The sequence below is a fragment of the Apteryx rowi genome, unplaced genomic scaffold, assembly GCF_003343035.1.
Source record: "Apteryx rowi isolate R43461 unplaced genomic scaffold, aptRow1 scaffold_378, whole genome shotgun sequence".
NCBI lineage: Eukaryota > Metazoa > Chordata > Aves > Apterygiformes > Apterygidae > Apteryx > Apteryx rowi.
Genome location: NW_020450285.1, coordinates 756,965 through 782,663, shown reverse-complemented (window position 1 = coordinate 782,663; position 25,699 = coordinate 756,965). Strand labels below are relative to the sequence as shown.

Sequence of the window (25,699 nt, the reverse complement as noted above, 5' to 3'; positions counted from 1 at the left end):
TCTGGCGTATCAGCCACTCCTCCCAGTTTTGTATCACCAGCAAACATGCTGAGGGTGCACTCTGCCTTATCATCCAGATGATTAATGAAGAAGTTGAGCTAGACTGGACCCAGTACTGAYCCCTGGGGGACACCGCTAGCTACAGGCCTCCAACTAGACTCTGTGCCACTGATCACAGCCCTGTGAGCTCTGCCATTCATCCAGTTCTCAAGCCACCTCACTGTCCGCTCAACTAGCCCACACTTCCTGAGCTTGTCTATGAGGATGCTATGGGAGACAGTGTCAAAAGTCTTGCCGAAGTCAAGGTAGACAACATCCACTGCTCTCCCCTCATCTACCCAGCCAGTCATTCCATTGTAGAAGGCTATCAGATTGGTTAAGCATGATTTCCCCTTATTTCCTCTTATATCAGTAATGATTTGTATCTAACTTAGGGGAGATACATGCTCTTAGAAAATGTACGTATAGCACATAATGGATTCTACCAGATGATGGATGCTACCAAACTGCATATAAAAAAATAGAGATAACTGGAAAAGAGGACATGTATATCCTGAAAACTATCAATTTCTTACTAACTTAAAGTTCCCTGTTGATCAAAGCAAAATAGTACCAACTTTTTTTTTTTTAGTGGAATTCTTCTTGCCAAGTAAATAATAGTAAACTTTGTAAAGCCATTTCATTTTTTTAAAAGGCAGTTACTTGTAATAAAATATACCCACTTTGTGTTGGCTTGAAGTGTCAATAAAATTAAGGTCTTTTCTTTTTATCAGTTTTACTTATACACCACCATAATCTCTTTGAAAGATAAAGAAAACATGTAACTAGGAAGCTTTTCATTAAATAGCTTTCTCTTACTGTGTGTCCTGCCTATACACAGTCAACGTAGAACATGTTTTTGTTTCAGTCAAAAGATAAACAATTAGCTTATCCCATTCAGACTAGAATGAAATGTTTCATGAATACCTGATTTTTTTTTAATTTTTCTTTTAAATGTTGTATATGTTGTATATGTTCTCGCTACCTAAATATAAGATCTCCACAATGTCTATGAAAAACAGGAGCAGGTACAATTATACTATCTTTTTATCTATCAGAAAACCTGTAAATGATTTATCGTGTAATATCAGACACAAGCGTCCATGTCCAGCCCTGATATAAGCAAGTTCAGCTCCAAAGTCTTCAGTTATCTCTCCAAATTACATTAAGGTTGAATTTGACACTGATTTTTTTTTTCTTGTGAGTGAAATGGCTGTGTTAGTTATCAAATAGGATTTTATTTTTATGATTTTTTTATTAGAAGTATTGGTTATTTCTATATAATCCAGTATTACATAGACCAAAATTAGCATGTTCAGCAAATTTTAGCATATTTATGAAAGAAGACAAAACATGCTGACATCAAATGCAGTTACTGCATTGAGTATTGTACTGTGATTTATTGCAGGGGGAAACAGAACAAAATGGGAGCTTTTATCAGTTCAGTCCAGATCTGCTTTTTGTTGTAATTCAAAACATCTAACAAATCTTGCTGTACTCTAATTTGTAATACATCAAAAGAGCTATTTACTATACAGGTAGATAGAAACTATCAGATTGAAAGAATTATATTTTTTTCTACATCAGGACAGATTCTATTATAGGTTGATGTGTTCTGTATCATAAATCTAGAGGCAATAGACAGACAACAGTGATCTTCCGCATTCATGGAAACATGAAAGACGTAACTTGTCTTTTTACGTGCTCATTAATCACTTTCCGAGGATAGGCATAGTTCCATTTCAAACAGCAAACTGCATCATCTGAATGATGTCCCTTTTAACAGTAAATGGTCTTAAGTTTCTTCTGTCATGAAGTATGCTGCTGGATGCAGTGTCACATCCAAAGACAGTTGAGCACATGTTCCTTCATCAGTATTAGTTAGAAGAGCCAAAAGGGAACTAATAAATGAATATTTCATAGTTTTATAGAGATTGAATCTACAATGGGCAATTAGATAATCTAATCTGAAGTTTATATCTCAGACCATCATAGTCCCCTTTACTGTGTCACATAGCTTGCGTTTACTAAAGCATGTCTTCTTTGAGACAGGAGCCTAGGTTTAATACACAGGCATAAAAGGACAGAGAATCAGCTCTTCCTTTGATAGTTTTGGGGGATTTTCTTGTAGTGACTAATCAGCCACAGAGATTCAAACATACTCTTTACTTCTAATTTTAATTTGTTTGTCTGTAGCTTCCTGCTATTGATATGTAAAATTTCTTTCTCTTCTAGATTATGAAGAATGCCTAGATTTAGAACCTAGCATTCCCTCCTCATAGAAAGATTTATGAAATAAGTCTTTTAAATAAACCAAGCAGATGGAACTCTTAAGTTTTTCACTATACTGTTTTCCCCAGCTCTTGATTCATTTTCCTTTTTTTTTTTTGGATTCTCTCCAAAAATTCATTACCTTTTTACAATGTAAAAATAGAAGTATAAAATCTACCCAGTACTCCTGTGCCTTTCCCATCTGTGTGACATATCAAAATAAAATAGCCAGACTCTTGTTTCTGTATCTAAATAACCTGCTAGACCTAATAGAGTTAATGAAACTCAGAAGTAAATAATGAATTAAGCATCGTTGTGGAACAAGTCTCCAGTCTGCAGCAGCAGCAGTACAGTCCAAATTCTGACTTGTTTTGTTCAAGACTATAAAATACTAGTACTTCCAACTTCTTTTGCTAGGTTCATAATTATTCTGTAAGGATTGTAACATAGTGCAACAGATGACTGCTGTCCAGATCAGACTGGAGGGACATGTGAAGCTGTACCAGGTCATATGATGTAAGAGAGAACATCGCGCACTGGTGAATGATACAGGCAGATTAGGGATAAACTGTCTATCTGAGATGATTTAATTGTCCTATTTTATTATTCTTCTTAAATCAACATGCTCTCTTTGAAAAACAAATGAACCAAAACTCCAAGAAAACACAGAGCATACTTACAAATTTTGTACCTTGTTCATATGTCATTGTGTTTGTCTTAGTCCTTGTCAAACAAAGGTGTAATAAGATACTGGTAAAATACATTAGCTGTGCTCAGCCTCTGTACTAAGTGATGGATATCCAGTATCAATCAGAGGTAGCAGGAAAATCTCTCCATTCAAGCTCTAAAACACAACAGATGCTGCGCTGCCAGTTTTCATTACACTAAAGTAGTGTGGCAACAAGATTGCTTCTGTTTTGATGCTATCAGTTTTCTTTGGAATAATACCCGTTTCAGATTTCTCTTTTGCCATTGAAATATAGCACCTTTCAACAGCAAGCACCTCCGCTTTTTTTTATTTTTAACAGAAAAACGAACCAAAGAACACAACATAGATTTAAATTTTAAGTGATCTGAGGACATTATGAACTATCCTGTGAGTAGATAATGAATTGTTAGTTACAAAATGTTTAATAGCCGGGGCTTGATTCAAAAGCAGGCAGTTCTTAAACTTTTATCTAATGTCCTCAGCTGTGCAGAGTCAATGAAGGTTTGGAATTACCATGAATTTTAACTAATACTCAGCTTTATTTTTAATTGTTTTGCTTACAAAATGTGTGCATTAATCTCTTTAATGTCATATTTTATAACTTTCAAAATTACCTGACTGCAGTTGAGGAACTCTAGACAGAACAGCTTGTTGTTGTCTTCTTGAAATGTATTATGAGACCTGATAAAATGAAAAATAAAAAGTTCTCCTATTAATTTCTTCCTGTGAAGAGAGTTCACAATAGATTTCGGCTTTAGRTATTTTCTCAGACTCATCTTGTCTCAGTCTTTAATAACTATAATAGAAATTGCCATTCTTTATTTAATAATTTTCCTGAAAGGCAGTTTTAGGCATTGAGCAACCAAATGCTCAAGTGCATAAAAAATGAGGTCCTGGACCTAACCAAGCTAATGGGAATTTAGCCACTGATTGCCCTGGATAAAGAGGTTGAATCCTGCATACTGTATGGCAAAATATTTACTAATAAATCTGCTATAATGATATATAGTTAACTTACTGTAAGTTTAATTCGAGTTGCAACTCTTTTTCTGCATCTCTCCTTTATAACTGCGCAGCTTTTGACACAACTGATGCTGTTTAATCAATAGCCCTCTGACAGGATGCAGGTAAGCAAACGTCTGTGTGGTATCGTGAGAACCCACATAACTGCGGACGTGCGAAAGGGAAGGTCAGGATCAGGCACGGCCTCCCAGGTTGCTTCTACTTTGAGTGCTTCCTAGCGAAGCCAAAAATGCATGGATAATTTCAAAAGTGTTTGCATGTGTAGCAATACCCTTTTATTTTCAGAAGTGTAACTATTACTGTACCTGACAATATATGATATTCATTCTGCAGACTAATGCAGTGGTTTGGTGTCACAGGGGCAGACAGGGCTTAGCCTGCCTGCATGGGCAGTGTGGATGTCAGGTTGGCGCTGAGTCTCATTAAAGAATTAGTCTAAGAAATAGCTGGAGATTCAAAGTTGTCAATAATTCCTCACCATGTTACGCTGATGCATCCAATGAGACTTACACCAAGTGGGAAACTACCTAGGACAGCCATCTCCGGTCTTCTGTTTTAACTATTCATTTTTGTTTTCTTTCAACTGACTTGGTCATAAATGCCAAAGTCTGCAATTGAGTTCCATTTGAATATGATTATATTAAACCTTTTACAAGGTTTGCCCCTTTGTACCTTTGTGAGCAGGTGAATTATTTTTGATAAAGCAAAAGTGAAGCTGGTAGACACATATCAGAGGCTATAAAGGAAACAGAGCTTCCCTTTCCTGTAATGCATCTTACTTTTTACCGTGACATATTTAACTGAAAGCACCGTTAAATTCTTTTCTTCTTTGTGGACTGGAAGGGAGAAGCTAGCCAAATGTTGCAAGATCTTTGTCAGTTGGTATGAATGGGGAAGAGCTGTAGTAGAGGTACAATTTCAGACAGCAAGGCAGCACCGAAGCCCGCTGCTTTTAACTCCTCTCAATTCTTTACCTTGGATCAAAGACAAATTCCACTGCAGTCATCTGAGCCTTGGGAGTAGCTGATATCCTTACTAAATGAAGTACATACGCCTTTCTGAAGGTCTGACTTCATGCACCTGTCATTCCTCTRATTTTATTCATCAGGCATTCACTGTGTTTCTGAAGCATGACAAACACCAGCAAAACCCCCTCCATGACCTTGCTAACAGAAGTAGGAAAACAGAGAAACCTTGAGAGATGGTACTTTTAGCTGTCAGTCTATTTTAGAAATTTAATAATTTAGCAGCTAGATAAAAAAACAAAATATGTTTCCTTTTAAAGTTATTGCTGAGAAATAAAGAATACTTTCAACCTCAAAACAAAAGGTAGATTTTGCCACTTTTTTTTTTTTTTTTAACTATTGTATAGCTCTTGGATGAAAATGGATCGTTTCCCTTTGTGCCTTATATAACTACTCTTAATATTTTATGTTGAAGGAGGAATCAAATTCATAAATAATAAATCTAAACCTTCTGGGTGGAATACATACAAATACAGTGAGTGTCTGTGAAAAATCACAAATTTAATGCAATAATGCAGTGCTTTAATGTCAACTGGAAGAAAGCCAATGTCACCCCAGTCTTCAAAAAGGGCAAGAAGGAGGACCCAGGAAACTACAGGCCAGTCAGCCTCACCTCCATCCCTGGAAAGGTGATGGAGCAGCTCATCCTGGAGGCCATCTCCAAGCATGTGGAGGACAAGAAGGTGATCAGGAGTAGTCAGCATGGCTTCACCAAGGGGAAATCATGCTGAAACAATCCGATAGCCTTCTATGATGGAATGACTGGCTGGGTAGATGAGGGGAGAGCAGTGGATGTTGTCTACCTTGACTTCAGCAAGACTTTTGACACTGTCTCCCATAACATCCTCATAGACAAGCTCAGGAAGTGTGGGCTAGATGAGTGGACAGTGAGGTGGCTTGAGAACCGGATGAATGGCAGAGCTCAGAGTTGTGATCAGTGGCACAGAGTCTAGTTGGAGGCCTGTAGCTAGCGGTGTCCCCCAGGGGTCAGTACTGGGTCCAGTCTWGYTCAACTTCTYCATYARTSAYCTGGATGAWRRGRCAGAGTGCACCCTCAGCAAGTTTGCTGACGATACAAAACTGGGAGGAGTGGCTGATACGCCAGARGGCTGTGCTGCCATTCAGAGAGACTTGGACAGGGTGGAGAGGTGGGCGGAGAGGAACCTCATGAAGTTCAACAAAGGCAAGTGCAGGGTCCTGCACCTAGGGAGGAATAACCCCATGCACCAGTACAGGGTGGGGGTTGACCTGCTGGAAAGCAGCTCTGCGGAGAAGGACCTGGGAGTGCTGGTGGACACCAAGTTAAGCATGAGGCAGCAATGTGCCCTTGTGGCCAAGAAGGCCAATGGTATCCTGGGGTGCATGAGGAAGAGTGTTGCCAGCAGGTCGAGGGAGGTGATCCTCCCCCTCTCCTCAGCCCTGGTGAGGTCACATCTGGAGTACTGCGTCCAGTTCTGGGCTCCCCAGTACAAGAGGGATGTGGCACTACTGGAGCAAGTCCAGCGAAGGGCTACCAAGATGATTAGGGGACTGGAACATCTCTCTTATGAGGAAAGGCTGAGAGAGCTGGGCCTGTTTAGCCTAGAGAAGAGAAGGCTGAGAGGAGATCTTATTAACGTGTACAAGTATCTGAAGGGAGGGTGTCGAGAGGATGGAGCCAGACTCTTTTCAGTGGTGCCCAGCGACAGGACGCGAGGCAACGGGCACAAACTGAAACACAGACAGTTCCATCTGAACATGAGGAAAAACTTTTTCACTGTGAGGGTGACAGAGCACTGGAACAGGTTGCCCAGAGAGGTTGTGGAGTCTCCTTCTCTGGAGTTATTCAAAACGCGCCTGGATGCAATCCTGTGCAACGTGCTCTAGGTGACCCTGCTTGAGCAGGGGGGTTGGACTAGATGATCTCCAGAGGTCCCTTCCAACCTCAGCGATTCTGTGAAGCATAGCTGAGCCTGAACAAGATCTCAAACATGCTTCAAATTTTCAGATTTCATATCATATCAGAAACATGTCCCCCTCCTTGTTAAAGACTAAACCTATATCTTGATTGAAACACCCTTGAGTTCTGGTAAGTTTTGTTTGGGTTTTGAGTTTATAATGGCATATAATATCAATAATATCAATATTTGCATTCTGAGATGAAAATACTTGTAAAAGATGTGATATTAGCTTGCAGATGTAATGTTTCTTTAAAGGGAACATGAATCTTTCATCTCACCCTTCAGTTTCTATTTTTTCATGATAGCATTGCCTAAGGGCTCTAGTCAGTAGCACTTTTATTCTTAGATTATTTCAACACTACTTAGCTATTGATACTCTTCTTAGTTTACAACCAGTTTGCAGCTTTTCAATCATAGTGCACAGATTCTGAAGTAGTTCAAAAAAGAGCTAGAGTTCCTCCTGAGAAAGTAGCGACTGCAAAAAAACCTCTGTCACCTTCTCCATCCCAGACTGTCTTTACTAGTGTCTGCTATCCTCCCTATGCAAAACTGATGAAAGTGCCTGGCTCTTGCAAGAAATTGCTCAGAAACTAATGAGGAAGTTTCTTCATACCATCACTATTATTTGCGTATCTTTCCAGGGACAGCAATAAGCTCTCTCATAATGAATTCCCTTGTTTAATGGTCATCAAGCCTTGAGGTAAAACATGCTTAGCAATTTAGACTTTCATGATTAAATAAATACCAAAAGTGGACAGACAAATTATAAATGTAACTAATTCCAGCTTGACCAAGAAAAGCTTTTAGATGCAAATCCCAATTAGGTAGAAACAGTAGTCTGTGAAAGAGCAGTTGATGGACCATGGCTTCAAAAATGACTCAGATGTCCCAAGCTCTGCACACAGGTATAGTGATTGCTAAAGTCCCCTTTGCATGGATAATTACTGCAAATCCATATTTATTTTATATTTGACAGCAGCACCAACTGATTAACAAGCTTATATATCTACTGCCTGAGTCCTTGCTGAACAACTGAAGAGGCAGTCTGTCCATTTGTTCTGCTACAGGCTAAAGACATAACTGAGAATGTGCCTTTTCTGTTTGGATTGCAAAAGCAGCTATATTCCAGTTGCTGGGCATTGATTCTGCATTCATTGTGTATTCCACTAAGAACCTGGGACAAAATCTACGGTTCTTCACATTGTCATCAAATTAGGATGACTTCTTTTCCACTGAACTTTCAGAAGACTGTTTCCATTTACATGTGAGATTGAGGAATGACATTGGAAGATTAGTTGTAGAGGACTGGAACAGTCCTCACCTCAAAGGCTTACTGAGTTATAAAAAGGTGCTGAATTGAACTTTAGCTAACTTGAGTTAAAAATACCTTCAAATTCGAACTAATTGTTTGTATTTGAGTGTGAATCCCATTGGGTTCAACATCTGAAGTTTTAAATCAACCTACTTCCACAATAAACATAAGTCCTGAGGTTGGAGTCCTGATCCATGCATGATATTGCCAAGCAGCATCTTGAAAATACAGGGATTTCTGGGTATCATGTGTTAAACCTGTTATTAATATGATTTAACATATTATCACATGTTAAACTGATGTCAACCCCTGCTTTTTTTTAGGGTTCAGTTCTAAACTACAGGCCACCCTGTTCTCAGAAATCATTTTTGCCTGATCTTTGCAACAAAAAATGCATGTTAGTATGTTCTTCCCCCTCCACAGTCCTGCTGCTAACAGGCAGTTTAGATTTCTACTTCTGTAAAAGCAATAAGTAGGATCATCTTATAAAATGAGTCTTTGTTTTCGCTGAAAGTCCCTGGAAGAAGCTATGAAATCCTGAATTATAAGAAAGGCAATTTTCACCTTACATTCTTCAACTTTTGTGCAGTTCATAAATGATGCTGTAATCATATCCAAACAGCTGCAAGAAGAGCATTGCAAAGGTTACAAGTTCAAACACTCAAAAATTAGGAAAAAAATTATGAATGAGGTTGCTGGTGTAATCTCAGTTCAGCAGGAATGCACATATGTGTGACAGGAGCATGAGTCAGCCAGACTTCTGAGGCTTCATCTGAGACTTTTCATGCAAGTGAGCACCCCTAAAGCACCACAAATCTTTGAACCACAGGATCTACATTTTATTTGAAGTGAAACAGGAATAAGGAACACTTCTAAAAGGAAGCAAACTTGGAGCTAGAAGCTGAGAAAAGACACATAAAAAGATTATCTTCATCCACTGCATTCTTGTAAGGCTCACCCTTCCCTTCAGGTTTGTCCTTAGATCAGCACTCTTTCATCACATTTCAAGAAACTCTGTACGTAGTCCAATCTGGGTCCCTAGGAGAAATCTCTTTATTTTCATCACCTCTGATCCCTGACTATGTGACCTTTCACAGATCTCAGAAAAGAGGGAAAAAGAGGCAGTGACATAGCAAACTGCAAAATGACAGGCAAAACAGAGGCCATCCATCATTATACACTTTAAGGACACTTTCACACCACTAACTTTAGATACCTAGCTTAGCTTTGCCAGGTCCCTGAGAAGTAGTCATCTGGCCTGGTGGAATGATACAGAGCATATCGGTACAATCATTAAAAACAGAGCAACGTACCTTTGAAAAGCTGTAGAAAATAACTCAGTGTGCAAAAGTGAGGTGTGTGGCTATACAGGAAACTGACACTTCTTTGATGATTTGGTACTCACCCTGCCATCACCCCATCCTGAGAAGGGAGCTTCCTACCTTTATATAAACTTCTAATACAGTTATAATAAGAAACATAAGACATAAGTGAATGGCCAGCCAACTTGCAGCATCACATCAGTCACTGGAGATTCAAAACATCAAGTTCAATTCTGAGGCTTAGACAAGAAAAAATATCCTTCATGTTTAGAGCATTCATCCTTGAATCAGTCTTAAGCTGCTCCAAAAGTTAGAATTCATGGTTTCAGCTTTTCAGAAGCGGGCACAAAACACCAGGCTAAAGGCAAGGTTTGGACAGAGTTATCCTTTATCCCACATTTGAAAGCTGAGGCACCGTATAACCAAAATTGTAGGAGACAAGTTGCAGAAGAACACAAACAAAAAAATAACTGAGAGTAGCCTCTGATGAAATGCTTGTATGTATTTTATCCAATTACTCTTAAACAAAAAAAGGACAGGCAGTCTTTGGAAGCAAAGTTGTTCACTGCGTTCCTCAGCCTCTGTATTGCCACTAACATTTCACTGAAAGCACAGAAGAAAAACCTTAATACTGATACAAATTTATAAGGCAAAGTCAACACAGAAAATAATTGAGGCTTCATACAGGAAAAGGTGATGAGCCCAAGGCCTCGAATAAAGGGAAAGTACAACGCCATGCATTTAGAGACTGATAATATGACTTTATGTTCTCTGTCTTGTGATCTCCTCAATTAGAAAATATGTATTGGTCAGGGTATCATGGGATAATTAGCAGCCACTGATATGAAGTAGCTTTAGAAAGATAAATGTGATTCAAGACTATAGGAGGCAGAGATAGATATGTTAGAGCATTCAGCTATTGAAAAGTTAAATTATTATTATTGTGCAAGACATTGGTGAAGCCTCAGCTAGACATGATACTCCAAGTAACTGTGTTGTTTAGCTTACCAAAATGAAGACAAAAGTAGATACGCTTGTTTCTAGTTGGTACAGTTGGAGATGAGCATGGGGTAGCAGTAGGGGGAGGAGAGCTAAGTAGACTGTGTTGTTGCTGGGAAAAGAGATGCAAGAAGGCCATTCATAAATTTAATTTGGCAATTAGGATTATAATTAACAGAAGAGTGAAATCTCCTTTGGAAAAATGGGACAAGAAGTCTTTCTAGCTTTTAAACCGTGCCTGATGAGTTAATCTGCATAATGCTATGACACAACTGTCTGACTGGAAGTGAGTTATCAGCAGTGACACAACATCTTTTTTGTCCTATTTTCTATATTCTATGTCATTAGACATGCTGTTGTTATTAACAATGCACTCCCTGGATAAGGTTAGGGAATTAGAGAGGTGGAACAATAGCTGAAGGTCATAGCATGCTGCTTTGTGCAGGAAAAGATCTTTAGGGAAGAAAGATTAAGGAGAAAAAAGATGGAAGGAAGTAAAATAGAGTTTAGGAAACCACAGAAAATTATGTCACTGAGATAAGAAGAAGATAGGAACACACTCTTGCATCAGTATCAGTGAAAGAAGATACACATCTAGTGAGACTGTTAGTATGAGGCTAGGCAGCAAGTCTACAGATTTCTGTGCCTCATGAATGCCACAGCACTGCCTTGAGTATCTCAGACAGGAAACACCCACCAGTTTTTACCATTCAAGTTTTCCATTGCAATTACAGCAGCACAGACTTTGCCATGATGCCCATCTGCTGTGCCTCCAGTCTGCAGGCCTGGCATGGCTGGTTCCACGCACAAATCCACCCCTGGACCAGAACAGGAGCCTGGGACGCTGCCTTCCCAAAGCTCACTGCCAGCTGCTGGCATGGCACCATGGCAATGACAGTTTACATATGGAAATTAGCAACCCACAACCAATCATCTGTGTCAAAGGGAATAAGTGGTCCCATCAGTGGGTTGTGCAGCCAGACTCACCAAGACAAATAAATGTGAGCTCAGCAGGCACTACCCTCCATATCAGGGAACTTGTAGCTGACAGCAGCAAGAGCTGCTTGAAATGACCTAGGCATCCGCCATTATGACATTAGCAGTTGCGTCTTCTCCCGCATTGCTTCTCACTGGCTCTTGTTGGCTTCCCCGTCCTTCTCTCTGGAGCTTGTGACAATAACATCACTCCCACACAGCAAAAGCAGTATGGACATTGAAAGGCAGGATGCAGAGGTTATGCACGGAGGGTTCGTGATTAAAGCAAAGACAAGAAATGGGATAAATCTAAGGGCACCCCATGTTTCACAAAGCGCATATGTGCCAAGGAGCTTTGTGACCATCTCACTGTGCTCAGGGAGACACTCCAGTCTGGAATAGCTTTACAAGAACAATCTTTGGGGGAAACCTAGCAGAGTAGCATGGATTCAGTCACTTAACTTTTTTCATTGTATTATTATTATTGTTTCTTATGCTCTATTGCTCATAACTTATGTCACCAGGGCAATTCCATCTGTTCTCTTTCATGCACAATGAAACAGCTATAGATTTGTCACTTTTAAAGAGAAGCACTTCCTACTGAATTGTTATTATATTTTACAATTAAAATCTTTTGAGTCATGGCTAAAGTACAAGGTACTCCAAACTGAACTGAAGCTTTTAAGGTTCAAACTATCTTAATCAATAGATTGTTTGCCAGTAAGAACTTTTTACCCTTTTCACCTTTAGTATTAGTGGTAATACAGTTCTCTGGAAAGAACACGTGTCTTTTTCACTGCCTTTTCCCAGTTAAAAGACCATATGTCACCTTGTGACACTAGAAAAAAGTAGTTCATTTTATTCAGTTTTCCAGCCACAGAACCAGATTCTCTTCCAGAATGTTAAAGGAACTCAACTGACCTGACAACTGTTGTCAGGAGTTTAATAAGATCCTGGTCCATTATGGGCAAAATCCCATTTACAATTCCTACAGCCCAGAAGTATTTTTGTATTCAGCCAATGTCATTAAACTGCGTCTCCACTGAACTGATTGTCTTTCTTTCCTTCAAGATGTCTGCATACACAGGTTAAACTGGCCCTTTTAAAAAACATAAGAAAGCTACTGGCTTTAGCGTTTAGTTAGACATGTTTTTATAACCTTTATAAAATTTTAAACAGAGCAAGACCCTGTCAGTATGATCAAAAACCCATGGGTTGACTCTCAATAGAGAAATGGAATTAGAATTGACAATGCTATGAAACAAGATAGTTTTCAAGGAAAGCTATCTTCCAGCTCAGATATTCCTGTGACAACTTTGTATATGCTGCAGAAGCAGTATATTCTTTAGTCGGCATTGCTGTTCTTGAGAGAGGTTTCTGAATCCTCAGCTTGCACCAATATCTTAGTAAAATACAGCATGTTCAGAAGAGTTACTGACTTTTAAGCACACCACTTGTGGATAGTGTGCTCAGGAAGTGCGTTGAATGTGAACAGTGTAGAAATCTGCTAACTTTGCTGTATTAATGAGCTAAAACAAAGCAAAGGAATCGTGAAGGAAGATCACTTGTCAGGTGCTTACACTCACTTCTCACTTTTTTGTGCGGTCTGTTTTATCAAGTAGATTTCTCTACTTTACTGCTCTTATATCAAGATGTGAAACAGCATGAAATGAGAATGAAGTCATGAGACAGCTTGTTGCCTCTAACCTTTGCCTTCATTCTGGAGCTAATGTCAAATTATCTAGGTCTTTCCCAATAGATCTAAGTCCCAATCAGGATAACAGAAGGAAGAAGTCCTTGGGTTTCCCAGGGTAGACTGCAGAATTGAGCAAACAAGTAAGGACTACAGCTTGTGGGGTTTTGCCCCTGTTTGCTCACAGTATGGTGATCTCCAATTTGAATATCCAGCTGTCTGGCTAGATCCTCTTTCTACAAGAATGGACTAATTATACTATTTTATCATTTCTATCACTATACTAAACTATGTCACTTTTGTTACTTCTTGGTCTACCAAGATTCTCAGTGCTGATAACTCCTCAAACCTCTCAGGCAATTCACTTCAAAAGCTAAAATAATCTGAATCTAAGATGATCAGATTACTCCTTTCCCCTTTTCAGAAGCCATTTTTATGCTCAAAAAACTGTTACTCTATCCCCTCCTTATTCTCCTGAATGGCTGGTCTTTCCCTGTAGGTCATGTATTCCAGGCCTCTCCTATGTCACTCTCCTAAAAATTACATCCAACAGGTCTATATCTTTCTCAAAAACAATGTGCTAAACAAGACTCTGCTCCAACTGAGACCCTGTAACTATCACAAGGGGAGAAAATAGGAGCTGTTTCGCACCAGAAATGGCTAGAAACCCAGCAGTTCTTTGAAGTCTTGTATCTTATAAATTTCTATACAACTATTGAAGAAATTTTAGCTATTGTTCCAAGCAAATGTTCATCAGGCTAATACAGTCTCCCCCCCGAGAGCTTCTTTCTGGGCAAAAACACTCTAAGAGCAGGCTTTGCACACTCTTCCAAAGGCAGGGGAATGATGAAAGAGATCAGTCTTCATTGATTCAGGATCTTTTTGTACCATCCGAAAGAAATATAACATATTCTCCAGTTGTCAACAGAGTCAAAGTTCAATCTGAGGATGCAGCAGCCATTACTATGTTTGTCTGTCCCATCTTTGAACTATGCTGAGCTGGTTGAACGTATGAGATAATTGAAACCAGAGTTTTGTAAACCAATCTCCAATGCAAATGTAATAAATGGGGAATTAACAGAATGACACATTAACAGCATATATCAGTAGATCGCTAAAATGATCTCAGCCCTTGCATACTGTAAGCAGACTCATCTGGTTCTAGTGTCAATTTCCAGAAAAAATGACAGACAAGAACAGACGCATATTTGGGGGGTGTTTGGTTGCATTATATCAATAGGACATATAAGGCGTGAATTTAAGCCCTACTCCTATTCAGCACTTCATCCTGTCTAATTTGGGTGGATTGTCAGTTCTCTTGCTGATTTGATACCCAACTGTCAGCAGTCCTTGCAAGCAGTCAGCAGCCATAGCTGCTGGTACCGTGGTATCTTTCATAGGGTTATGGCATTCTGCCACAGCTAAATAACTGAATGTCATAATACCTAGCACATGTATGTAATGGCTCTTGTCCCAGGGTTGTTTTATAGATGTATACATCTATATGATACATGTGTGTGTGTGTGTGTGTGTGTGTACGCACATGTGTATATGTTTGTGTGTGTGTAAGCCTAGATGAATCTGCACAGAGAAAAAAAGTTATTTGGCGTATTTGTATTACACAGTATGGTGTACACAAGGGAGAGGGCACTAAAAAGTAGATAATTAACTCCATCAGGATGGCCTTAAGCAATGTGTATTAACTTATTACCAGCTAGACTGGTTTCTTTCTTTTTTCTGAGAGCATAAGGTCTAATGCAAGAATGGTCAGTCCTTCTCATCTTCCCATCTCTTTTCTTCTAGTCATAAAAAGCAGAAACAGCTTCTCTAACAAAATAATTTTCCAAGGAGATGGGATAGAGAAAATTTCATTGCTGTGTTACTTAGAAATACCACCTGCAGTTAATATTCTAGTACTGTTGCTATGGAACATGAATCAATGTTGGAAAACAAGTTCCATCTGACTGGACATTATTATAAAGCTTACAATAATAATGCTTTAGCTAGATGATTGCTGCCCTAAGCACATGAAAACTTCCCATGTAAACATCCAATTAACAGTCTTAAATTTGCAAGAATCTCATTTCAAAGAAATTAAATCATCTTGTGCTGCAGGATAATATGAAAATAATTCTGCTGCTCATATTATATTGCTGAAGTTAATGTTAGACTTCAAACATAGCATGGTTTGGCTATTTTGAGCTGTGTCTTCACCCAGTATAAATTAAAGTAGATCCATGTACTTGACTGAAACTATGTCATTTTACACTGGCTAAATCTGCCCCCTTGAATACCACGTCTATTTGTATTTTCCCTCTTACATACCAAGTCTGCTTTCTAGTACTAGTGTTGTCCTTCTAGCTAATGACTAACATATGGAAATATCCCAAAGTAACTAAAGGTTTTCCATCTATATTTCTTCTTCCAAGGGAAATTACGAAGTCCTACAAGCTCTTTATTATTTTTAGAGCTTCTGGGAAAAATAGAATAAGTTAATAATTCACTGCTGTCACCTAGGAACCAGGAGAAATTTATTATGATGATAAAGACTTTTTCTTGAAAAGCAAGAACCTTTTCTAAGCAGCAAAATACTTCTGACATTGAAACAGAAGAAATAAATTTATTTTATTAAATTATTAAAATAGATTTTAATTGTAAATGGATAATGGATAATAAGGATTGTACAGAATAGAAAAGGATATTTTCATCATTTTAGCATGTTTAAAGATATATCATCCTAAAACCAACTTAATTTTGAAAACTTTTAAAATGAAGTTTGGACTCGGTTGCATAGTAGAAAAACCCTAAACTGCCTTCCCTACTCTCTGGAGCACCTTCCCTGAGATTCTTCCAGTTCTTCCTCCTTATACAAGACCGAACATATTCTAGGGCAAAATATTCGAGTAGAATGGCAAGGCACCAATTAGTGCTGTGATGTTAGATTTCTAAAATGTATCAACTGATATCTCACTTGAGCGTACCAGTGAAAACTAGAATGATTTAAAATATCATTTTATTTATTTTTACATAGGTAATAGACTACTGATTTGAACCTCTCTTCCACTTACTGTTAGGCTCTGATTAAGTATAATACCATAGCAGATGTCTAAATTTTAAGTACCTTTATATCATCAACTTTAATGTTATTAATAGAGTCTTTAAAGCTAAATAAATATGGGTCTGAGTTGAGACATTAATAAGAAGAACTGTTAAAACCAGTAATGGCCAACCTACGAAGTACAAAGAAAAAGGCACTCAAAGAGACCATGTTAATTCTAACATATCAGTAGTTTCCAAGCATTATTGCTCAGCAGTGCTGGAGAAATCATACTTACTGCCTGTACTTACAACAGAAGCTACATTTGTTATCAAAAGTTGACTTTTAGTGTCAGCCGCTTAAAATTATATTTATATATGTGGATACCATCTGCACTGGCAAGGTCTAGTTTCATGCATAAATGTTACTGTGCAGCGAATGGCAAGGGCAAAATGAGAGGCCACGCTGTGGCTCCTTTGAAAAACTCACCCCAAGTCAATTTGCATAGATTAGATTAAGTAGAGCTGGAAGTAGTTTACAGTACATTACTGATGAGCCTTAGCATATTATAATGACCTAGGATATCACACACAGGAATTGCAACAGTTATAAATGTTTGAAAATCTGTAGTGAAGAAAATCCAACTAATTTTGTGTTGTGCTGAGGGACTGAGTCATACCTAGTCTTATTCCTAATTAGGTCAACAATATTTAGATAAAAAAGACTCCATCTAGTGTGATAATATAAAAAAAATTATATAAAAGTAGATGGCATTCTGGTTACTTCAGTGGTTTTACTATAGCAATAAGTCAAATCCATTTCCTGTGAGATTTAGAGGCTTGTATATCTGTTATAAAAGAGCAAGAGAAAACAAGAAGGGGGAAGGGGAGAGCTCGCAGTCATTCAAGGAGAAATAAAGGTTTCAACTATTTACAAGCACTTGTCCTGATTCCCTGTAATCTACATTAAAGAATACTGACAGATCCCATATCTAGGCTAATGTGAAATGACAGGTTGTGCAGATCAGAACACTGTGAAAGACCACAGGCTAAATGAGTCACTGCCGCTTCTCTGCATTTGCATCGAAAAAGTTTTTATTTCCAACATGCACACAAACCGATATCATACTCCTGTTTTAAGACTTCAATGAGAAATGCGGGACACAAAATTTCTGACCATTTCAATAACTTAATCACTTCTCTTATAGCCAGTTACTATGAGCTGAAGTTTGCAAAACTTTTCACTAACTCTTCACTAAATTCTTCATTAGCACTACCCTGATTGCTTTGACTATTCTTCTAAAGCCCTATAAAAAAATAACTTCAGTGTGAAAGATAAATCTAAACACGCAAAAAGATGAATTAAGAATATAGAAAGGCAAAAATGTGTGCAGCCTAATGAAACTACTACCACTCATTACCAGTTCTTCCTCCCGAAAAAGAAAATGCTCACACAATTTGCCTCTAATTTTTTTAACTCTATAGCTATTTTTTAAAGAATGTAAAATTCCAAATGTAAGTTGTCTAGCTTTCATCTCTTTTATGATCCAGACAAAGCTCTATCCATCACTATAAATCCTGGGTAAATTCCTGAAGGTTGTGTAATAATTGTAGTTTTCACTGTCTTCAACTGCTCATCATCTCCAGTGTACAGACTTCAGGGTCTGTCATAGAGTTTTAAATAAATTCTAGCCACATTATCAGTACATCTGCTCATGAGAATCCATTATGAATGATAAAACAGAATCAAAATTAGACTTGCACCTTCTTATTATCTTAATCTTGATGGAAGTCTCTGCTCACTGATTTTACATGTGATAGGAAGCACAAATGTGAAATCTTGACCCCAGAAGGTCAAGGTAAAACTGCCATTGGTGATAAAGAAAGCTGAGATTTTGCCACCATCTAAGGCAGTGTGACCTCTCTTGGATCTCAATAATGTCTGAGAACTTCCTTAGYTGATGATACCAAATGTCAATGGAAGACTTTTTTGTCTGCAAAACAGTGGAGCAGTAAGAGCATCCAGACTGGTAATAGATTTCATTTATTCTTAAGAATTACTGGAAGGGAAAAAAATCATCAACACTATGGCAGGCAGAAGAGGCTTATGGTTTATATATTAGGACAATGATAACTATGTGTCTCACTTCCTGTCTCTCTACCTTCAGAACGAGACAAAAGATTACAATCAGTCTCACAAGTTTTATGTGTATGAAAGAGTATGGATAAAAAAACTAGCTACTTTTCAACCAAAATACTGTGCAATAAAGGAAACTTCTTAAAAATCCTGTCACACTAGCACTTCTCATATGAGTAACTGAAATACCACGTTGTGCTCAGTCCTTTTCTCGACACCACACCACGCCTGAAGGAACCAAAACTTTGCCATTCACCCCTCCCTTCTACCCTATTCATCTTCCACCTACAGCAGTTTTACTTACCCCTCTGTCAGTCAGTACTGATTATTAAAAGGTATCTCTGGATGCCAAATAAAGGACCTCCAAATGCCATCTATACACAAAGATCCTGCATTTCTTACAATTCCAGTTTATATGCACTCAACAGATACTTGGTCTGAGAGAATACTTTTCCACTCACTTTTCCAATATCCCATATGCAAACAATATGAGCTTTCATCCTTCTAGATCAAATACGTAACATATACAATCCTTATCAGAGATCTTACCCTCCCTCATACATGCTTTATTGATTAAAAATAAATAAAATTGATAAAATGACTAAGTTGTGTAATCTGATGCATTTTTGTTTAAAAAAATGAACTAAAATATTTCAAATCTTAAATGTTTCTGTTGAACAATAGCTTTGACTCAACAGAGTGCAAACATTTTTACAGTGAAAGTAAACAATTGGAAGTATTGTATGAAAGCTATCATTACTGAGCATTTTTGCAGTTTTCCTATACCAAACTAAGACCAATCCTGAAGTCTTAAAAAAGAAAATTCACGCTGTTATCTATAACATCCAGCATTCATGCTTTTATGGCTTTGTAACAATTCTCAACCAAATTTTGTGGGCTATGCTGTCATTAACAAAGTTGACATTATAGAAACACTATTGATATATATTTCCAAACTTGCTGATTTTCTAAACAAGAAAACCACAGGCCTTACAACTAGGACAGCCAATAGCTGCACTCTTTCAGATAAAATCTTAGTGGAAGTGTATAATATGCACAGATATCAGATACCCTTTGAAATTCACATTCAGTTTGAATTTGGCTCTTTTCATTAAACCTTGTTAGCTTCATGGGCATTCAGTATGCAGTGAAGCCTGTGGTTAATTGATTTCCGAGAGCAGTGTTCAAGTTCAAAAACCAGCATCATACTTGGTGCTTACCACTACCATCATTAGCACRCTTTATATCCCCTAATCCTTTAGACTGTCTCTGTCACTACACTATGGGCTTGAGTCAGCTACCAACACACAAAAACAGTGAGATCTGAGAGACCCTAGGGTATCATGACCTAGGTTGAGACATTTGCATTTAGATATCTACAATGCAAGTTGTCATCTAAATTTTCATTACTGTCAATAGAGGCTCCACTGACTGTATTGACAAGATCCAGGGATTAATGTGTAAGATAGAAACTCAGCTCGTATAAATACCTTAACTTTCATTTTACAAACAGCCTTTAGAAAGATAAGTTTTCTTTCTTCCCTGGTCATCCTGATAATCCTCCTGAGTGCTGGATCTGATTTAGAATTAATCTTTCTGAATATTGGTGTTCAAAATTTTTCTGTATTCACAGTATGTTTCCTCAGCACCCTATCTATTAATACTTCCATAATCAGCTGCAGGCATCTCATCTTACACATTCTAGGGTTACATCTGCCATTGCTAAGTAGTACTGTCAGCTCAGAGCCACATTCTTTACTTTTCTATGAGTCTGGTGCTCAGAGTCCTTCTGTTTGATATTCTGATCTTCCCATGTCAACGAAGTGTTTGATTCATCAACGATTTCTAGCATCCTACTTTTTGTATCCTGCTCTTGCTCAGTGTACTTTTCTGAAATCATGCTGCATTTTATCTCATGCCCATTTGTTGCCATATCTGGATTATTCTTTTCACTAAAATGTTGCTAAAAACCTTGCTTGCCACTGATGTTAAACCAAATTGCTKACTGATTCCAAGACCTTAACCCTCATTTCTTTTTCTCAGTGTTATTAGATATATGAAAATACTTTTCTGCAGAGATACTAAATTAATGTGCCAGTTCTTTCAGAGTCCTAGGATGGACAACATCCATCTCCTTGATGTGATTACAATAAATTTTTCTTGTACTTAAAACAACAGTTTCCAAACTATCACCTTTACTCCTCATCCATCCCTTCTCTATCATCATCATCATCATCATCATCATCAATCCCTCATTTTTAATAAATTAATAATTTAGGGTTTTTTTTTCCTGAATTGTTCAATTATCCTTAACTCTAGAAGCTGAAAAACTTTTTGCTGTGTAATTTCCTTATTAAAATATGTAGACATACTAGGCAAGTGGTCTCTCTAAGACTGAGAGATATTGGCGAGGAGGGAGGAAAAGTCTGTATTCCTGCTGTGTGCAGCACATGTTGTGTGAATAAAGAAAGCTGTTCAGTTTCCAACATAACTAGTCTCTGGCATTCTTCCCAAGCACACAAAAAAAAGAAGAAATGAATGCTAGGCATTTTAAGGTAAGTATTAATTTCTGAGTCAAATGACTCACCAGCAAATGTGGTTGCAGTTCCTTCGATTGAGTTATTACTCTTTTTTTCTCATGTATAGCAAGAGCATTTAGCTAAACAGAAATGTGTCTGATAATGTGCATAAGATTCATTAAATAATCTTCCATATGCATCTAACTTCCTTTTCCTCCAAGCTCAAACTGAAAAGGTGTTTTATATCAGGATTTGCACTGTGTATAAGCTTTTATAATTTGTAAATACTGTAGGAGTGGCCTTTCATTTATCTAATGCTGACAGCATATTGAGGAAAACTGTCACTGTTCTGCAAAGACTATTGTCATACTAATAATACGGTGTCCTAAAAGCATTGATCGCAGAGAAACTTGAGAGGGAAAATACAAAAGCCCACTTACACCAAGAGCAGAGGAAGGAAGGTTACATCATTGTCAGTTCCTAAACCAGATTGTTTCTTCAAAGGTGTAACATATCATAACAAAATTTCAGACCTGCTCTTTTGTTAAAAAAAAATACTCTGATGCAAAAGCATTTGTCTGATATAATTATGTCTTCTATAAAATTACCTTTAGACAAATAACATGACTCAAATACCAATAAGTATTTGTTTAGAGCAAAATGGAAGATACATCATCAGACTGCAGCAGGGAACTAGAGAGTTGACATGTCCTTCCTCTGCCCCAATCACTTTCGAAGCCGTTATTTTCTTCTGTCTCACTGCTGAAAGCAGTGACGGGTTTTACATCCGAAATGAATAGAAGTACCTTTTTCACTAGAATGAAATCCTGTTTTCTCCACCACAATTTTTATAAACCAGAGAATAAAACGTCATTTTTCACAAACAGGGTCAGAGAGTGTGGGGTATTTTTTTTCCCCAGAAAAAAAAAAATGTTATACAGTCTTGCATTAGGACTTTGATTTGTACATGTTATTGTATCTGAAGCATTTAGTAAATCACTCCTAGTTTATATCAAGGGTAACTTAGCTTTGTATTTTAACATGTTAGACCTCGAAAGGAAATTCCTCCCCTTTTTTAGCTGCTGAGGAGGCCAGCTCAAACCTGTTAATCAGGATGATGAAAGCTCCTTACTCCCTGGTTGAACACTTCTCTCCCGAGAGGAAACCACAGTATTGGTCCTCACCTGATTTTGGAGGATAGCTTCACTATGGGATTCCCAGCAGTAGGAGTGCTACTCACTGTATTAATCAATAGAAAGGCCTGACTAGAAAGATATGTCTTAAAATCCAGCCATCCCTGGGGCAATCACCCACCTACTTAGAGTTAGATACTTTCTCTAAGAAACAGAGGTCTTACCTGACTTTCAAAACACATAAGAAGGAAGCACCTTCTTCATCTCCTCCTTCACTTCTATATGACACCCTAAAGCACTTGCCAAGTAATATCTTGCTGAGGGCTTCAAACCCACATCTCCCATGACCTTCAAGGGAGCCCAAACCAACACCCAGCCTGGTACTGGAGGAGCAGCATCTGCAAGCAGGGCTTGGCCTACATGCTACTTATGAGTTGCTGTATCCCAAGTAGGCTTGCAGTTCCTTTCTGTTCAGGAGAGAAGTAATGATTATTTACATACCTTCTTAGGCTGCAGCTTTACTGTATAATACATTTTGGAACTTTACTATTTTAGCATAGCAGAAATGAGCTAAGTTTCACCTCTATGAAGCTTCATGGACTTTGTGACTGAAACAGTGTAAACAAAGCCAAAGTTTCGGACTCCTAAATGTAAATGGCTGGACAGCATTTTTCATGAGTATGCTTCAATGGGGTTACTCATCTAGAGATGTAGTGGAACAGGAATCATACAGGACTCAAGGAAAAAAATACAAAATGAGCTACAAAAAAAGCAGAAATTATTTAAATCCCTGTGCTACACTGTGTATGATAATGCCATAAATCATATTTAAACCAGATACAATTAATTTTAGGCTTTTTTCCAATCCTCCTTTATATTTTACTTCTCTTTCCACTCACATTTGATTTTTAAGGTCATTTTTTGTTCTAAGTGGAATAACTTGTGCTTGATATTGAAATGTGATTTCACAATAATAAAGTAGTGAAACTTTAAAGACAAATTATGAAGAATCACCTTTTTTACTTTTTACAAAAGGTTCATTAAAATTCACCACTGGTAAGTGTCAAAGGATACTAATCCACTGATCCCTCCCTGAGACTTTTTGAATTAAGGAAAGAGAAGAAATAAAATGGGTTTATTACAGCCCTTTTGAAACAGAAGAGAATTCAATTTTTGTCCTCATCATCCCTATTTACAGAGGCAGTAGTCCTTAATCCTATTTATTAGCTTTAAAAGATAGCACCATGGAATTTGGCTGCTATTACTGCAGATATATTTATATATCTATCATTTTCAGGATAACTATTCTTCCATATGGGAGCCTGCGAATCCTGAATGCTTCCAAATCTGATGAAGGACGATATTTATGCCAAGGTGAAAATGTATTTGGGTCTGCAGAAATCATTGCATCAGTATCTGTAAAAGGTATGCAAAAATATTTTGATAATAATGGTGATTATTGGTTACTAATATTTCATTACTGTTTAGAAACCTCAGCAGAATACAACAGCATTGTACAGACAGAATAAAAAAGCAGTTCTAATAAGCTAGCTGGCTAACCTCTGTTTGGTCAAATATTGTTTTCCTGCATCAGATAACATACTCCAGCTCTTCTAAATGTCCATCAGAAAAAATTGTATATACATTAAATCAGATAATTCTGTATTTAAAAGAAAAAGGGAGAGACAGAGAAAAATTAAGATTAATATTCCTTTTAGGACATTTTAGCTTTGGGAACTCTCTTACCCATACTCCTTTGTACATGGGAACGAAGTTTAGAAATAAAGAAATAATTGTATTGCTAGAAATTCTAAGAGGAAATAAAAAACTTAGTCCCTTGGAACAGTACTTATATTTAAATCACTGAGTTACAATTAATTTCTAAGTCACATTTTTGTCACTTTCAAAGAGAAAACTTATATGATCATTGCTTTTGGTTTTAGGTGTTCTTTTGGCGTCATTTCTTCAGCATTTTACTATATCAAGTAGGCCTGTAAATTTCCTTTTTTGTTGTTTTTTTGCTTGTTTGTTTTAAGGGACAGTGATGATATTTTCATATAATCACAAGATTCCAGGGCTAGAGACTTAAAAAAATTAATAGCTTTTTCTGAGACTAATAAAAATAATTAATTAATACTTTCCAGAATTCTTACAGAATATTGTTTAAAATCCTGCCTTATTGCTTGCACGAAATGGACCGTACCCCCTATTCACAACTGTCATTTCTCAGTGTATATTATGAGCCTAGTTCAGCATTTGACACTATATATTTGAAACAAACTATAAATATTAGGTCTGAGTAAACTAAGCAGAGCTCAATCACATGTTATATAGATGTTACAGCATGACAAGACCTCCATTTAAATGTTGCTAATTCTGTATTTTCAAGAACCTACAAGAATAGAGCTGACTCCCAAGAAGACGGAGCTAACGGTTGGAGAAAGCATTGTCCTCAGCTGCAAAGCCATTCACGACAACACTCTGGATGTCACTTTCTATTGGACACTCAATGGGCAGTCAATTGACTTTGAAAAACAAGGTGGACACTTTGAAAGCATCAAGGCAGTAAGTGACCACCCATTTGTCGCCTGTGTGCTGCAAAGTTATAAGAATGTGCATGCTTTTACACAGCTGTCCCATTTACAAAGTTCTGGCCTAATTGCAAGATGACTAATTTCACTAACATTAAAATGAAATGTTAGCTAAAGGAGGTATGAATGGCAGGTTACAGGGATTAATTCAAGCGGTTTTAATCAAGAAGACAATAAGGATAAAGTTCTACATCCTATTAACATTAGTGAGGCACCTGGCGATCATTGTGAGGGAACAGAAAGTAGTTTGAGACAAATCCTCTTTACATTCTTCTACTAATGTTAATATATCTTCTGGAAGGATGTTGCTATAACCATCTTTTTCACAGATAGCATGACTGTTAGAATGTCCTTACCCATAAATGCTTTTACTTGCCCAGCGTATATATCAATATTTGAATAGCAAGAAGTGCACTTTATTTTTCCAAACCCCTGCATGAGGAAGGTTGTAGCTGTGTAGCTATTATTAAAGTTAACAAAAATCGCATGGCCAAAACATGCTTACCGATTTCAAATATTAACCCTTGGTTCAAAAACAATTTGATGCAGTCAAACAGTACAGTGAACTAATTCAAATTTGTCCCATATAAAGAGATTTGAACTTTTCTGAGTAGAAAGAAATCTCTTTACGTGAATGAGTTTGGAAATAGAATCTACAGTCATTTAACTCAATCTTCCCATTAATGAAATGTAACTCAAACAACCATGCTATGTTAACAGAAAAAAAATGAAGCTCACAAAGGTCAAGAAATTTTAAAAGTTAGTATTTCTAATTTGAGTACAATGTAGCAAAGTTAATTTTGCATTAAAAATCTTGTCAGCTGCAATCAATTTATTCTTCTGCTTGGTTTTATAGAAGTCATGCTGTACTCATTTTGTTGTTTTTTTTGGGGGGGGTGACTTCAATAAGCTTTTTAATTGAAAAACATTATCAAGGTATATTTTAATGAGAAGGTTCTTAGCATTCTTATCTTT

At 37.5% G+C, this 25,699-nt stretch overlaps 1 protein-coding gene across 1 annotated transcript in view; it reads left to right on the top strand.

Annotated features, from left to right (window-relative positions):
• The window catches only part of CNTN5 (contactin 5), a 195,976-nt gene that overhangs the window by 100,582 nt on the left and 69,695 nt on the right, over positions 1-25,699 (top strand). The window contains exons 9-10 of the mRNA XM_026073782.1: positions 23,431-23,558; positions 24,523-24,698. Of these exons, the coding sequence (XP_025929567.1) occupies positions 23,431-23,558; positions 24,523-24,698 (304 nt within the window). The remainder of the gene's footprint in view (positions 1-23,430; positions 23,559-24,522; positions 24,699-25,699) is intronic.